The sequence below is a fragment of the Vulpes vulpes genome, chromosome 7 (assembly GCF_048418805.1).
Source record: "Vulpes vulpes isolate BD-2025 chromosome 7, VulVul3, whole genome shotgun sequence".
Classification (NCBI taxonomy): Eukaryota; Metazoa; Chordata; class Mammalia; order Carnivora; family Canidae; genus Vulpes; species Vulpes vulpes.
In genome coordinates this window covers 11,434,051-11,452,090 of record NC_132786.1, presented here as the reverse complement: position 1 = coordinate 11,452,090, position 18,040 = coordinate 11,434,051, and the positions used below count along the sequence as shown (strand labels likewise).

The 18,040-nt window shown below is 39.3% G+C and overlaps 1 protein-coding gene across 1 annotated transcript in view; it reads right to left on the bottom strand.

The window, feature by feature from the left end:
- Window positions 1-18,040, bottom strand: part of DGKI (diacylglycerol kinase iota) — a 419,283-nt gene that overhangs the window by 272,418 nt on the left and 128,825 nt on the right. The window contains 1 exon segment of the mRNA XM_072762958.1: window positions 1,499-1,607. Coding sequence (XP_072619059.1) covers window positions 1,499-1,607 — 109 coding nt within the window.

Sequence of the window (18,040 nt, the reverse complement as noted above, 5' to 3'; positions counted from 1 at the left end):
ATCTATAGATGAGGACACTCAAAGAAATCAAGTAACTTGACTAACATCACCCAAGAGGCAAAAGGATTTAATGACTTTTTCTATGTCAGCGATTTAAACTATCCTTCATTAGAATCCTACCTCTCAAATAGGGTCCTACTACTTGGGGGTCAGAGGGTTGTTTAGGCATCATAAACACTAAATTCACTGGTTTGGGTCCCTGATTCCCAACATTCTCACTATTGGATCAAGGATGATGCTCTTTGATCTTATTTATCTGCTTATTTACACATGTAACTCTTTTTAATTATATAAACACTGGTATAAATATACTCCATTATGGTTTAAGAGTTTATTAAGTTACTGTCCCAGAATATAGGGAAACTCCAGGAAAGGAGCATTCATCCTAAGCACCAATCCAGCACATGCAGGTGCTATCGGAGCATTCTCACGACCCTATCACGGAAGAAGCTACATCTCAGTTAAGTCCAGTCTTTTTCTAGGTAGGCAGCGTATATTGGCATGAGTCCAGAATGTAAAATAAGAATGTCAGTAAGTGTGTGCTTGGGAAAGAGGAAGAATTGTTTTAATATAAAAGGACATTAAGTCATGACAGATGGGCTAAAAATATATATTTTAATTAAAAAACCTCTTTTCCTTTCCCCCACCCTGCCATGCTCTTTAATATGGGATAACATGAATTATCCCCACTGTTCAACGCAACTACAAATGCTAAACAAGAATCACTATCAAGATCAAACTGGCAAAATTTTTAGGGCAGTCCTCCTCTACCTTCATGCTGTTCCCTACATTCATTCCTTCAAGGAAGGGACAAAGCCTTTCGGTCCACAGTTATAGATGTCTTTGACCAAGAACGTGATTCACTGAAGACCCTCTCAGTAAATGTATTCTAATTAATTTAAGAACTTCAGAATGCAATCTTCAGCTCAAGTTAATAGCTTTTGTGTATATCTTTTGGTTAAAATTGTTACTATACTCAAACCACCGATACCAGACCCATCTACCTTTGTGTTAAGGGCAGAAGTATATCAGACAGGAGGGCATGAAGTACCTAAAATGTAAAATGAAATCATCTTGTATCAGGGAAAACAAAAACAAGAAAACAAGCACCTAAAAGGAAAAGAAGGCAGTTTGAGCTGAGGAAATTAAGCTTAGATGCCATGATGTTGCTAAGAGTAAGCTCTATTCATCATCAAGTTGGCAAGAACCAATAAAGTATGTGCACAGAGATACTTTTTATCTCACAGCTGCAAACCCAGGCAGTAGTGCCTCAAATAATTCATGAAGTTTTTATTTTAGTCTGAAACACATCTGATTTCATACAAAGGAGCTATGTTGCTGGAGGTTTGCAAATGGAGCTATGGCTTAGGTATTTGAAGATTGGTCAGTGAGCAATATTGAAAATTATTAAGCCTTGCTTCATAGCCATAGGGAGCCCGAGAATGAGAGAGACACACATGCAATTGAATTATGTTGAAATGAAAAAGCCAACACCTACACTCCAGTCCAGAGTCGCTCTGGGCTCCTTTGCTGGACCATTTGCCACAGGAAGGCTGAGGGGATGTGCAGGAGCCAGGTGCTGCAGGCCTGCCCGGGAGATTGCTTTCCTGCAGCCAGAAGAAAAAAACACAAAGAAAAACCAACATCAGAAGGTAATACACAGTTAAAAACTTCCCCTGGGGTGAAAACAATGCCTGAGTTAGTCTTCCACATGCGAAAACCTTTGCAAATGTATTGGAATATAGGTCTCTAAAGTGCATGGCGAAGATAGAGGCTGGCAAATCTCAAAAGACAGCGGGGAGCCTGAGGGGATCACTTGGGGGGCAGTATTGCTTCAGAACCAGAAATTAAAATGTAAGTCCCTATTTAGGGTAGAGGGCAGAATGCAGGTCTCTCTGTCTACAAAAAGAGAGAGAGAGAGAGAGATCTAGGGCTTGGGTGGTCATAATACTTGGACAAGTTTAAAGCTGTCAGAGACAAAAGTTAAGAAAAGAAGAAAAGTAGGCTCCTGGGGTCTTCTGTTGAAATTCTATTTCCCAACAAAGTGCTCTCCAAGCTGGTCACAGGGCCAAGTTCAGTCTTGCTCCTCTCAAGAACATCCTCCCTCATCCTTGCAGAGGACTTCTGCAGATAGCTTGAAGTTCCAAGTGGGAAAAGACTGATTTGTATCTGCCAGGAAAAGGCATCTGCTAAAAGACCACTATCTTACAAAGGCCCACGGAGAGATAAAACCAAAGCATGTTGCTTAGATTGCATTTGTTAAAAAGAACATAACAGAATGCAGGTCGGAAAGGACAGAATGAATCAGGAGAGGTTGAGAAAGTCAGCCCTGACCTTGGTCTGCAAAGATAAGAAATAAGAGGAGTTGCTTTAGCAAGCAAATCTAACAACTACAGGAAAAAGGGAAGGGAAAGGAGAGGAGAGCCCGGTGGACAAGTTGAGAACTGCAAGATAGAGGAAGAAAGCAGGGAGATCCTGTGGTATCACCATTAATAACATAAGTACAATTTCTGAACAACTCCTTGAAAAATGCCAGACAAGGGTCTCAAGCTTAAATAGAAGTACCGATTCATGAATAACTAAGTGGCTCCCTGGAAAGGAGAGGGGTTTTCCCTCCATAGCCGTGCCCACGTGTGCTTTGAGAATGACCTGAACTAGACTCAGGTGGGTCTGTGACCCTGCAGCTGAGTCCTGGACAGATTTGAGGGCGAAGCCCAGGAATCTGCATGTATACATGCTTCCTCCTGTGAGCTAAAGTTTTCAAACTGCTCAGTGGGATTGTGGAGAGACTAACCTAAAGAGGATATGAAATGGAGAATCTTCCACACCCTCATGAAAGCAAAATTTAAGAACTTAGAGACTGATTTCAGGTTAATGCCTGCTTTACAGAAGACTGGAAACCTATCCCTCAACCAATGAACATCCACCAAGATTGTCTCCCCATCCTCAAGCCACTGAACTTGCTGCTTGGACTCAGGCTAGACTCCCTGCTCTTCACACTCCTGGCCATAAAAACAGCCCACCCCAAACTGCTACATGGACTTGCCTGCAGCTTGCTACAGTTTTCATTTCCTAAATTGCAATTCCCATGCTATTCTCAAATAAACTCAATTTCTGATAATTTGAGCTTGCCTTGTTTTACCTCTTTATTTAGGTTGACAATAGCAAGTACATTTGGGCAAGTGGGGGAGCACTAACTTACCCAGGACCCCTGAAAGAAAGCATCAGTAACTTCAGTACGCACTTTACACCCACTAGCTCTCAGCATCCTATCTCATAGGATGTGAACGTTGCAGTAAGAATCTGCCATCCTGGACCCTGGACTTGCAGACACTTGGGTTCCCCAGGGAGGCCCAGATCCTCAGACTCCTTCACCCATCTCACTATAAAAAAGGAACAAGGCTGCAGACAGGTAGATGGGGAAAAGGGAGGCAGTGATGGCCAGATGTACGGAGAATCCCATCATGACTGAGCCACTGCAAGGGACTTGCCCAGGAAAGGAGGAGGAATAAGAATAAAACATAAAAGCTCTGTTAGAATCTAGGGGAAGATGATCTCTCTTCTCTGTTCACTGATCTCTGCAAACTCCACCCAGAAATGGAATTTGTAATTGACCAAGATAAACAGTAGCCTCAAAACCCAAAGAAAGGCTCGGTAAAATCCAGAAAAGAATCCAAGATTGTGCAGCCACTGATCAATGGCCAAGTATAGAGCTCAGCAAGTGCCCAGCCCCTTCCCCCCATCCCTTATTCAGGAAGTCTTAGAAATAGCGTAAAGGTCTTTAGTATTTGGAAGTGATCACAATCAAGCCTGCCAATAGCCTACTTTCAGAAGCTCCCACTGGGTAGCACACAATGTACTTGCTTTATGTAATCCCCCAAAGAGTCATTACAAGCATGTAGACCTTTAATGAAGACATTCCGATGACACAATCTTCTCTTTCCTCATTTTCATCAAGGCAAATAATTAACAACATCCATTCTGGCCCCTTTACTGACACCAACTCTTTTGTGTTCCCAGAGCCAATTCCAAAGTTGGCAGCCAGGTGGGGGGGTGAGGAGTGGGAGTTGGGAGATTCCCCCAACATCAAGCAATTCTCAGGTATCAGCAGGGTGTCCCAGAATTCAACTCAATTCTGACACTACCTACCCAGAGCTGGCATCAGATTCTGTAGGTTGAGGGTTCAGCCCTATAATACTACCCCCCTGCCACTTCTGACGCCAGTCATAACCCCCAGGCTGTCACCTGTGCTCCTGGCCACCCAGCTACCGATTGTAGGTTCCAATGACCTCCTCCTTAGGTTTGATTCATTTGTAAAAGTGGCTCAAAGAACTGACAGAAACACTTATTTACATTTACCCATTGAATAGAGGATACGATATAGGATATGAATCAACAGTCAGATGAAGGGATACAGGGGTGAAGTACAGGAAGGAGTGTGGAGCTTCCATGCCCTATCCAGGGGCCTCACTCTCCCAGTGCCTCCAATGCTCACCAACCTGAAAGCTCTCTGAACCCCATCCCTTTGGGTTTTTATGGAGGCTTCGTTATATAGGCATGGTTGATTGAACCATTGGCCATTGGCAATTGATTCAACCTTCAGTCTCTCTCTCTCCTCCCTGGTGGGAAAGGGGGGTAGAACTGAAACTTCCGACCCTCCCATCACAAGATTGGTCCTCCTGGCAAACAGCCCCCACCCCTGAGTGGGGTACAAAGCCACCTTCGTTAACGTAATGAAAAACACCTCTTTTGCCCTTATCACAAGTTTCAGGAACTGTGAGCAGATATCTGTGGATGAAGAACAAATACATATGAGAAATCTATATTTGGTCATTCAGTTGACCAAATGTATGTTTCTTATAAATCACAATATCACACCTCCAAAGTATATCCCGTTCCACTGAGCAATAAGAAAAGAACACTGGAAGATTCTCACACGGTGCTCCTTCAGGGCCCACGCATTTTTCTCCACCTGAGTTCAAGGAACTTCTGTCATATTTTTCTTTAGGACTTTTCTCTGGCTTTGAAGGAGGCTATATGTGATTCTAAGTCACGGCTTTCATCACAAGAAAATCAGATCTCTGTGGAGTCAGAATCTACAGGTTCCATCTTTGATTCCTTAAAACACAACCTAAATTTAAGTACTCTAACAACAACAAAAAAAAAGTGCCAAAGCACAAGGCCTTGGAAGAACTGAAGAATCCCTAAATCTTGAATAAGTGAGGAAAATACAAGCCCTTCATGTCTTCATGCACAGCCGCAGAAAGCTGTGATGAGAATAAAAAAGAAGGGAGGGAATACAATTCTGCTCGCACAGTGGAAACCACAGGATAAATGAGCTTAACTCACTAGAAGTTGTTGACTCTGACCACCAAAGCCTGTGTTCCTAATTAAAACAGCCAGGAGGGACACACTTCCCAAATAACCAAATTAGGGTGAAGAGCTGTGTGTGTCTCTATAAGAGCCACATAGCAAAAAAACAAAACAAAACAAAACAAAACAAAACAAAACAAAACAAAAAAAACCACATGGCAATAAAAGGAAAGACATACATACCTTCAACCCTGAGTAAGCCCTGCAATGAAAGTACGGTCAAATGGCACTCTTGGCCAGCCCGTGAATAGAAACAATAAGTAAGGGCTTTTGCTGCTTATTTATCCCTCATTGTGGATGCAAATTTAAGGTTGGTTTTCTGTAACATTAATAGAGGAAAATTGTATATGTACGACACACATAAACACTTATTTGGAGGAAAATAAGTAGGAATCATCAAAGTGGTGCCAGTGTATAACTGCAAATGGGCCTCACAAGAGGATATTACCTAGGAAGGAGGACAGGAAAAATACCTGCAGGTACTATAGGGAAGTAGGAGGTAACTTCTGATTACAGCCTTTTCTATCTTTCTAAACAACCATGTGAGAAAATCCTTTTCTTGAATAGCTCATATATGTATACGCCTTTTGTTCCAAAATAAGAAAGCAATTTCACTATTTCTCAGACTTCAAGTAAAATTAGTATAAGTTACTTTTCTATGTGGGCTCATCTTGGTTGTAGGAGATGACATTTAAGAGTGGTAGGATTTGGGGTGTGTTGAGGTGGCAGGGGTTTTATGTTACACTATGCTCCAGTAAAAATAAAAAATCAATGGGGTTTCAACTTCTTATTTTTGACTCTGGCCCAGAATCTTCCCAAACCCACAGTCAGTGAGACAGTGAGACGGCAGTGATTCTTCCTATTAATCTTATAACAACACTTTGCTGGGATGACTATAATGGCAAAAGAATCTTTGAAAAGGAGAACTGTGATATTAACTGTGAAATAGATACGAAAAGAAAATATTTTATAATGCTGTTTCAGGCGCACAAAGTCACGGTTAATGTCAATTACCTGCCATGAAAGACCTCAAACATATTTAAAGTATAAAAGCCATAGTACATTTTAAATAGCATTCTATTATTTCCTTTACTTCATTCAATAAGACTACAAACTCCTAAAGGACAGGGCTCAATTCATCTACTAATCTTATTACATTCTAGCCCTGGGGTAGACACAGCAAATATTCAATAAATGCCTTCTGAGTTAATGAATGAACTTGACCAAAAAGCTAAGCAAAACAGCTTGCTGATTAGATCAAGGTTTGAGAAATCTGATTAGGAAGATTTGAATTATATCCCAGGCTGTGCATTTCGGTGATATACTTTCCAGAAAGGGCCAGAAATCCTTCAAAACAGCTCTTTAAAGAAAAAGGCAAAAGAGGTACAATTCAGGGTTAAGAAGCCTAAGAGACATCAAAACTGCTTTGTGATCCACGTAAAATAAAATCCTATTGCTCTAACATTTGCAAAGGGCATGGGATAGTGTTAACATTTTTATAATGTATTTGTTGAAAGAAATGTGCAGCATATACTCTTTGCAAAGAATTTTTTAAAATTTATGGGAAAACATGTAAGTGGTTGTTTAGCCAGGATACCCTCTAATTATCCATTTTTGCAATTTTCTCTGAATTCGCTCTGGTTCCACTCTGATTCCAAGTTTATATGGCTCCTATATTCAATCCATCCCCATCTTGCCAACTCCCTTTCTGGGTGATTCTATGAATAGAATAGAATGAGGACCCCGCCTGCTAAGCAGAGAAGCATCAGAACTGAGAGATTCCCGTAACCAGGACGTCTCCTAAGAGAAGCAACTGACACATCAGGGATTGGTGAACTCATCTCCTTGTTTTAGAAAAAGAAGCAGCTGTCTAGAAAGGTACTCCATACCTTGGTTTAATTCCCCAAGTGCCTCAAGAGGGATCTTAATCATTGTGTATGTGTTAGTGTGCTTTTCCCCATATGCTATTTTGGTACTAACTTTGTTTATATTCAAAGCAGCCCACGATGCTCCTTGGTTGATCTAGAGGAGCTGCCAGCAATGTTAAGGTTAGTCCACATGATTAAAAAAAATTGTCCAAAGCTCCATACAAACTCCAAATATTCCATTAAAGACTTATTTAGGGGAACAAATCCTGTGTAATTATTTGAGCCTAAATCCTAATCCATATTACATATGAACTCAAAGTAGTTTTGACAATTTTAATGTGAATTGAAATTTTCAAGAATGTAAATATTAAAACAAAGGTTGTTTTTAGTTTCCTAAGGGTTGTAAGTCATTCCAAAAAATTGCTTCTGATAGTTTGGGCGCCTGGGTGGGTCAGTCATTAAGCATCTGCCTTCACTTTGGGTCGTGATCTCAGGGTCCTGCAATCCAGTCTCGCATCAGGTTCGCTGCTCAGCGTGGAGACTGATGTAGCTTGACATCAGTCTATTTAAAAGCTTTCCAGGTATTTCTAATGAGCATCCCAGGCTGAGAACCACAGTTCTACATTGATGTACAAGCATGTGACTACTTCATTACATCTGCAAATGTGACTAAGCCCTGGCATTTACACACTGAAATATATTCATTCATTCAACAATGTATTTACTGGATGTCTATTTTATACCAAGCACCGTTCTAGATGTGTAAGATGCATGAATGAATAAAACAGACATAAATTGCTGCCTTTGTGAAGCCTATATTCTAGCAGGAAACACATTTTGCCAGGTACAGATCATTTTACATACCATATAGGTCCCTCACAACCATGAGGGAGGTACTTTTATCATACCCTATTTTATAATTTAAAAAAAAAAAAAAGATAGTACCTAATGGTTAAGCTATGTGTCCAAAATCACAGAGATAGGAAGAGGTACAAGTGGGATTTGAATCCAGGCATCAAAATCCAGATTGTACATACTTAACCATGATACAATGGTTATTTTTATGAAATTTTGACAGCACACACATACATAGCAAAAGAGACATACAAAGTAGCTAGAGTCTTACTATGCCAAATTTCCAATTGCCTCAATTATAAATGTCCCATCTCCACAATAATAACATAAGCTTATCCTAGAAATAGGCCAATCTGAAAGGCACTCAAGTGTACAGATTAAGAGCACACTTAACCTTACCAATCGCTAGCTATATAGTCAAGGTGCTTAAACTCTCTTAGTCTTGGTGTCCTTCTATATAAAATAAGAACAATATTACCTAGCTCAGAGATAATTTTAAAAAGAAGTGTGTGAAAAAAATTTAAAAAAAAAAAGAAAAAAAGAAGTGTGTGCAGGATGATTGGCACATAGTAAGCACAAAAAAATAATCACTACTATTATTCTTTTTTACATGTATTGGCAGCCCCATTGCATCTAGTCAAAGCAAAGTATATGGTAAATCTCTGCATAAATATGTGGTTTTTAAAAAAGACTTTATTTATTTATGCATAAGAGACACACAGAGAGAGGCACAGACAAGGCAGATGGAGAAGCATACTCCCTGCAGGGAGCCTGGTGCAAGACTCCATCTTAGGACCCCAGATCACGACCTGAGCCAAAGGCAGATGCTCAACAACTGAGCCACCCAGGTGTTTTTTATTTGATTCTTCTCAAATATTTCAAGTTCCCTGGACACTTCCATTCATTGAGTAAACGTTTAACAAGCTTCCATTACGTGTCACACTGTTCAAAGGGGTTACTCAAACAGAAGGTTCTTCTTCTAGTCGTGGTAAATAATTCCATGGTTGCCAAAGGAATCATTCTTCCCCACCACCTGCCTACCCATCCAATGAAAATTCAAAAGCACACTCTCCCCTCAAATTTACCGACATATTTTTTAAAATACCATCCAAATTCCATTAAAATTACTTATTTATTTAAAATCATGTAAATGAAAACTATACCAAAAAAAGGCATTTTGTTGTTGTTGTGGAATCTGTAAAGCACTCGGGCTGCTAAATGCCCCTGAGAACTTGTGAACTCATCTGTTAAACAGGATTTATTTCCCAAACCTACTTCATCATAACTACATTCCTAAAGCAATGCCAGCATGGACTTGTTGTGAGATGTGACAATAAATCTCATTTTAAAACAAGGAGGGAGATTTCTCAATTGGGATTCATCAGGAGTTAATGACATTCTTAAGGTACCTGTTGAGGAGAAAAAGTAAACCTTGGAAATGAGAAAAATAATCATACTGTTACGGGTCGAACTGTGACCTCATTTGGATTTAGGGTCTTTACGGAGGTAATCAAGTTAAAATGAGGCCATTGGGGCAGGTCCTAATCCAGTATAACTGATGTCTTTATAAAAAGAGGAAATTTGGACACAGACACACACAGGGAGAATGTGAAGATGAAGGCGGAGATCAGGGGGTTGTGTCTACAAGCCAAGGAAGGCCAAAGGTTGCCAGTAAACCAGCAGCTGCTAGAGGAGAGGACCCAAAGAGACTCTTCCTCACAGACCTCAAAAGGAAGCAACCCTGCTTTGATCTCAGATTGGTAGTCTCCAAAACTGTAAGATAATTTCTATTGTTTGAGACATTTAATGCATGGGACTTCATTACAGCAACCCTGGCAAATACACATACTTCAAACCCAAAGTTTGGATATAGTATGATAGGGTTTGGCTAACTTCAGAATGTTGACTTCTCTTTCCAATTGCCCCATGGAACTTTGGGTACCTTCCTGTCAAATGTGACCCTTTCAGAAACTAATGTTTAAACAGAAACACACACATACACACACACACACACACACACACACAACAAAACAAACAAAAAAAAACAGAAACACATTCCTATGAAAAGCTACTATTAAAAAGCAATATTCTCATACAAATAGATAGTGAGCATTAGATAAAGTTTTATTTAACTCATTAAGGAGGTAGCCAGCAGCAAAACCCAATGCAAAATCAAAGTGTGTATAAGAAATTGAGACATGAATAATCAGAAAAGAAATGTTGAAACAGATTGTTAAATAAAACAAATGAGCCAAAAGGAAAGAGAGAAAGAGGCAAACCAAGAAATAGACTCTTAACTATAGAGAACAAATTGATGGTTACCATGGGGGATAGGGGAGTGGGGAGGAGGATGGGTAAAACAGATGATGGGGACTAAGGAGTGCACTTGTGATGAATACCAGGTGATGTATGGAAGTGTTGTATATATTGTACACTTAAAACTAATATTATTGTATTAATTAATATTGTTGTATGTATAAATTTAAATAAAAACTTTTAAAATATAAAATAAAATAAAAAGATTGCTAAATCAGATGTAAAATGTATTATCTCTCTACAGATTGATAACTTAATTACCATGGCATTAACTTTTCATGTGGTCTATAAAATCATAACTCATCAGTTTTTCATAGGTTAACCTCTTATATCTTATGGGGATATAAACTGTTAGCACATCCATTGGTTTGGGATTATTTTCTTTTTAAGATTTTATTTATTTATTCCTGAGAGACACATAGAAAGAGGCAGAGACACAGGCAGAGGAAGAAGCAGGCTCCATGCAGGGAGCCTGATGTGGGACTCGATCCCAGGACTCCAGGATCATGCCCTGGGCCAAAGGCAGGTGCTAAACTGCTGAGCCACCAGGGATTTCAGTTAGGGATTATTATTCTTTAATAATAAATTTATTTTTTATTGGTGTTCAATTTGCCAACATACAGAATAACACCCAGTGCTCATCCCGTCAAGTGCCCCCCTCAGTGCCCATCACCCATTCACCCCCACCGCCCGCCCTCCTCCCCTTCCACCACCCTAATTCGTTTCCCAGAGTTAGGAGTCTCTCATGTTCTGTCTCCCTTTCTGATATTTCCTACCCATTTCTTCTCCCTTCCCTTCTATTCACTTTCACTATTATTTATATTCCCCAAATGAATGAGAACATATAATGTTTGTCCTTGTCCGATTGACTCATTTCACTCAGCATAATACCCTCCAGTTCCATCCACGTTGAAGCAAATGGTGGGTATTTGTCATTTCTAATGGCTGAGTAATATTCCATTGTATACAGAGACCACATCTTCTTTATCCATTCATCTCTCGATGGACACCGAGGCTCCTTTCACAGTTTGGCTATTGTGGACATTGCTGCTAGAAACATCGGGGTGCAGGTGTCCTGGCGTTTCATTGCATCTGTATATTTAGGGTAAATCCCCAAGAGTGCAATTGCTGGGTCATAGGGCAGGTCTATTTTTAACTCTTTGAGGAACCTCCACACAGTTTTCCAGAGTGGCTGCACCAGTTCACATTCTCAGTTAGGGATTCTTTTTTTTTTTTTTTTTTTTAAGTTAGGGATTCTTAATCAAAGACACAGAGACAGTGAAATTACAGTGTCCAAAGTATCAGGTAAGAGTCAATTACTCAGTAACAAGGTTCTACTTCTACTGGAGCAGGCTAATTAGAATATGTTCTAGTCAAATAAATTAAATAAATAACAAACTTGAATAATTTTTAAAAGCCAGATAACCATTTTCCATTGTCAAAATTTAAGATAATTTTATTTTTACTACTCACAGTTCAAATTATTATACAGAATTCCTTGTGTATCTCTATTTATATCTGAAATATTATAGAAAATCTCCTAAAAAAAACTCTCACTCTCCAAATGATAATAACAATTTATTCCCTACCTCCTTCAATTACCGTAACTTTAGCTATTTTCTCTTAGGTTAGAAACAGATTCTGAGATCGAAGTGTTGAGGTTTACTGGAGTTTGTGCGGAGGGTTCATAAGGGAAGCAGAATTGGCAAATTGAGAATCTGAACTGTGATATAATTTTCACAGAAGCTGTAGCTGATCAAAAGGTAAGTTTCTAGAGCTGGAACATCCCTTCAGAACTATTCTAATTTCAGGCAGGGATGAGACTTTGCAATTCCACATCCACCAGTCTTTGGGTATGGGCAGCCCCTTGGGAGAGTGAAACCATGGGCTAAAGCTTTTCTTACACAGGGGCAATGCCTGAGAAGGGGTGCAGCTGTAGACCATTGGCAGCCAAGGCTCCTGGAAGCTGGAGAGAGGAACATTTTGGTCCTGAGAAGGCATGTGGGCAGCAAAACAAGCATCCACTACACACTCTTAATAGTCATGACAAACTTAGGAAATGGGTAATTTTATCATGCCCATTTTGCTAATGGAAAAACTGACATTAGACAGTTTGAATAACTTAAATAAGCCATACAGCTAATAAGTAATAAGGCCACGACTAGAGCCAAGATGTCTGGCTCCAAAAGCTCCATTGCTCTGCATTCCCTCTGAAAGGGAGAGAGAGAAGAAAAGATCTGGATGTGCAATGGACTGAAAGGCACCAGTGAAAATGCCCTTGTGTCAGGGTGGCTGAGGACATTTTAAAAATATCGTCTAACATTCAATTGGAAGTTGATGAATACTGTGATGGAAATGCTTTCTTTGTCTCCTCCTCCATATTTTCCACCTGCACCTAAATCTTCAGGGAAGTCTACTCCTTGTCTTAGAGGCAGTGGAGTTTTATGAATGTGGAAATTCAAACAGCTGAATTTTACATCTAGGTCAATGAATACAGAATAGATGTTGCCTACTGGAATAGAAAGATAATCCAAAATTGAACAAATTTAGAAAAAGCATGAGCCTGAGAACAGAAATAACATAAGCCCTCTGGGAATTCACAGAAATTTTAGGGGAAAGGATTTGGATTTCCATGGGGTTCTTCCCAGTAAAACTATCAACAGGAAAAGTTTAACATCTGAGCCTCCCTCTTTATTTCTATGCTAGTACACCACTCTCTACTCCTCTCAATTTCCCTCACTCTGCACCTACACTGCCTCAACCATAATCTTGCTCAACTGGTGGTATCACTGAACAGATCACCCAACACAATTTTGCCAACTGAAGGCAGTTTAGGATATGTCCCCCATAAGAGTATCTGCATTCTCAAAAGGGACTCATAAAAAGGTAAAAACTTGCATGACCCAAAGAATGGAGTCAAATGACATTCAAAGCAGTTAAAATAATTTTCCTAAGGCCCAATCCAGAATATTGTAAATACCAATGAGGAATGAATGGGGTGGGAGGTCTGGGTTAGAAGCAGAGACCTACTTATCTACTTTGAGGTCAGCCCTAGGCATGATGGCGAGGTTTACAGAGAGAACCAAGAGTATACCATATGTTGAGAAGACACTGCCAACTTATATCAGTGAAGGAAGGTTCCTGGCAAAAAAATTGAATTCAGCTCAGATTATTCCAATAAAGAGGCTTTAATAAAGCAACTAGTTAAAGGTAGATAAAGGAATAAACCACTACCTAATCTCAAGACCTATAATAAACCTAAGGAAACCAGAACATGTGATATTGGAGAAAAGGGATATTAAGGCACCATAAAACCAGAGAACAGGTTTATGGTTGTTTTTGTGCAGTAAACAAGAATTAGTATAAAACTAATCCAAGTCTTAGCATTCTCTTCAGCAGACAAAAGAAGTCCAGGCATATCAATCTGTTCTCATATTTCTTATTTTTCAAATCTTTTAGTCATATTTGCAAACTCTACTAAATTCTCTCTGAGATCCACTTAGCTCTCAGCTGTATCTCTCAGTGCTAGATAGACAGCAAAAGTGACTTATTTGAGGTCAAATAGCTAGTTGGTGGCAGAGCCAGGAATAGAAATCAGGTCTGTTCGTCCAGCCCAGTTTGTCTATATTATCATTGTGTGACCTCTGTCCATCCCATCCAGTCTGGCCTACAAGTAAGTGTACATGTTCTTTTCATTTCCCTGTCTCCCTAGCAACTAACTCATCACTACCCAGATCTTCATGCTTTGAACATGTCTTTCAGGCCTACCTGTGAAAGAGAGAAAGAAAAGAAGGAAGGAAAGAAAGAAAGAAAGAGAGAGAGAGAAAGAAAGAAAGAAAGAAAGAAAGAAAGAAAGAAAGAAAAAGAAAGAAAGAAAGAAAGAAAGAAAGAAAGGAAGGAAGGAAGGAAGGAAGGAAGGAAGAAAGAAAGAAAGAAAGAAAGAAAGAAAGAAAGAAAGAAAGAAAGAAAGATGGAGGGAGGGAGGGAGGGAGGGAGGGAGGGAGGGAGGGAGTGAGGAAGGGAGAAGGAGAGAGACAGAGAGAGAAAGGAAAGAAGGAAGAAAGAAAAGAAATGATAAAAACTTTCAACAAGCCAGAGAGAGGGAAGAAAATGTCCTCAATATGATAAAGAGTACGTATGAAAAATCTACACAGAACACAATACATGATGGCTAAAGACCAAACACTTTCCCCCTAAGATTGAAACAAAGGATGTCTGCTCATATCACTGCAGTTCAGCATTATAATGCAAGTCCTAACCACTTAGTAAGAGAGAGAGAGGGAAAAAAAAGTAAAGAAGAGAAAAAAGCATATGGACTGGGAATAAAAAAGTGAAACTCTCTTCATTTTTAGATTTTATAACCATGTAAAATTGCTAATAATCTACAAAAATCTACCAGAATTAATGTGTGACTTTACAATCATAGTATATGGAACCTATATAGAAAATTCAACTGTATTCCTATATATAAGCAACTACAAATTGAAAAATAAAATGTTCAAAATACCACTAACAATGGCATTCAAGAATGTGAACTATTAAGGGATAAATTTAATAAGATACATATAAGACCTCACACTAAAAGCTAGAAAACATTGCTGAGAAAAATTAAAGAGTCATAAATGAATCAAAGTATTCTATTTGTGCATTTAAAGACAATACTGGGGGTCACCAGGTGGCTCAGGGGTTTGGCGCCTGCCTTCGGCCCAGGGTGTGATCCTGGAGACTCGGGATTGAGTCCCACGTCAGGCTCCCTGCATGGAGCCTGCTTCTTCCTCTGCCTGTGTCTCTGCTTCTCTCTCTCTCTCTCCCTCTCTGTCTCTGTCTCTCATGAATAAATGAATAAAATCTTTAAAAATAAATAAAGACAATACAGTTAAGAAGTCAAATTTTCCCAAAATGATACATAGATTCAACACAATCCCTATCAAAATCTTTCATGAGTAAATAAATAAAATCTTAAAAAAAAAAAAAAGAGCATAGGATATTGGAGGAAGAATTAACAGAATGATAGAAAAAAAGTGTTTCCAGGAACAGATTCATACATATACATTTTCAAAAGAGACACTGAAGCAAATCACTGGAGAAAAGAATATCCTTTTAACAAATGATGCTGGAAAAACTGGTTATTCATGCTGGGGAAAAATTTTTCTTGACCCTTACCTCAAACTATAAACAAATAATGCTTCAGGTGGGATACAGATATAAACCTAAAAGCTAAAACTATAAAGCTTCTGGAAGAAAACATAAGAAATTACCTTCATCCATTGGAGTAGGTAATGATTTTTTTTAAGCTAGGATGCAGAAAGTTCTAATCATGAGAGAAGAAATTGATGAATTGAATTTAATCAAAAACAAAAAATCTACTTATCAAAAGACATATCAAAAGATACTAACACTCATTCTGCCATTCTCATTCCTGTGCCAAAAATTCTGAAAAGTTGTTCCTTTATAAAAGTGGTAAGAACACTAGCAAAAATTGTCAAAATATTTTTTTTTCAGAACCCTGGAAATTACCATTCGAATGGAAGAGGCGGGCAGTAGCTCTGGTCTTGGCTAGCCATAGGGCAGGCTGAGCTCATTGTCTTGGACTCCCAGTAGCCTCAATGTGTTCCACTGACCACAGGCTTATCCCCACAAAGCTCCCTCCACACTGGCCATCCTGACCAAGACCATGTCATATCTTCCCACTGATCTCGAGATGTTAGTAGCATCATGCAGCCTTCTTCTGACACATAAGTTTTCGTTGTTCTGTTTGCCTCCAACTCACTCAAAGTTGTGATGATACTAACAAGACTAGATTCTCCTCTTCTCCAAATAAAAATTTCTAGCATTTGGCCTTAAAGCATAGGTGGCACCAATATTTCAAAACCTGAAGCAACTAAGAACTTGAGAGAACTCTAGCTTGTGCTTCATTTGTGCCTGGCAGTACTTCATTCACCAAGACATCTCTTCACCACTTCTTCTCTTCTACTGGATAGCCAGGTGGTCAAGTCCATGAGTTAAGCATATGCACTAATGGAAGTGGAAATGTCTATAGTACCTTCTTGCAGACACCCTTAATTTGTATTATTATTCTCTTGAGCCCTCTGCCTTTGCCCTTAGGGATAGCTACAGAATGTGGGAAGCAAACAAATTTTCCTCACTAACACTGTATTCCAGATAGAGTGACATCTTCTCTTCCATCTGCCCTTTATATTACACTTGATTTACAAGAGTGGATGTGAAGGCTTGGTGGAATAATTTTCTGATCTCAGCTTTCCCAATAGGTGTCTGACCTTAACCACTGACAATTCTCTAAACTTAGAATGTGGGATACTTACAATGTTTATGGTCTTCTGCTTTGGGACTTGGTTATAATTCCAAGATAATAGGAGAAACTCTACTCAATAGAGATTTTTAAGAAATGAGGAGGCAGTGTATGTAGCAAAAATAAAATGAGTTTCAGAATCCCATTTTCAGGCATCTAATATTTTTATTCAGTGCCTGCTATATTTCCGGCTCTAAACTAATTACTGGTTGTACAGAAGTAAATAAAACTCATGTCACCCCTCTTCTCATTGGGCCTATGATCCTGATGAAAAAAACACAGATAAATAAGTTGACACATGATGTGTGGCTAATAGATGTAACTACTACTACCCTTACTATGAAGGGTACAACAGGAAGAAGGTGGCAGAGAATGGGAATGAACAGGGATTAGGATAGGGGTACCTGGGTGGCTCAGTGGTTGAGTGTCTGCATTTGGCTCAGGTGTGGTCCTGAGGACCTGGGATCAAGTCCCACATCAGGCTCCTCACAGGGAACCTGCTTCTCCCTCTGCCTATGTTTCTGCCTCTCTATATGTCAGTCATGAATAAATAGATAAAATCTTAAAAACAACAACAACAACAACAGCAACAACAACAACAACCAGTTATTAGGATGGGCTACCCAGAGCAGGTAACAGAGATAGGATTTAAAGGCTTCCTGGGGATCCCTGGGTGGCGCAGCGGTTTGGCGCCTGCCTTTGGCCCAGGGCACGATCCTCGAGACCCGGGATCGAATCCCACATCGGGCTCCCGGTACATGGAGCCTGCTTCTCCCTCTGCCTATGTCTCTGCCTCTCTCTCTCTCTCTGTATGACTATCATAAGTAAATAAAATTAAAAAAAAAAAAAAAGAAAATTAAAAAAAAAAAGGCTTCCTGGATGGGAAGCCTCACTCTCTTAGTTAATAAATACATGAAAAATAAAAAAATAAAAAAATAAAATAAATAAATACATGATCTCTCTATTACTTAATGTCTCTTAAACTCAATTTCCTCAGCTGTAAAACAGGAATAATAATTTATACCACATGGGCTTGTTGTGAAGATTCAATTAAGTAAGAATAATAAAGGCACCTTTCTCCTATTAGTTTTCTAGAACACCGCAAAGGTTTTTAAAAGGCGTATGTCACCATTACATAGAGGATTAGGGTTGGAAAGGGGAGAGTGAACTGGACAATGATGATGATGAAATCAACAACAACAACAACAACCAGATTCGACACTTACTAACTTTGTAACTCTGAGCAAGCCATGTTGCAACTGCTCTGAGCTTGCTTTTCCTCAACAGTAAAAGAGAGTAGAAAGTACCTTATAGAACA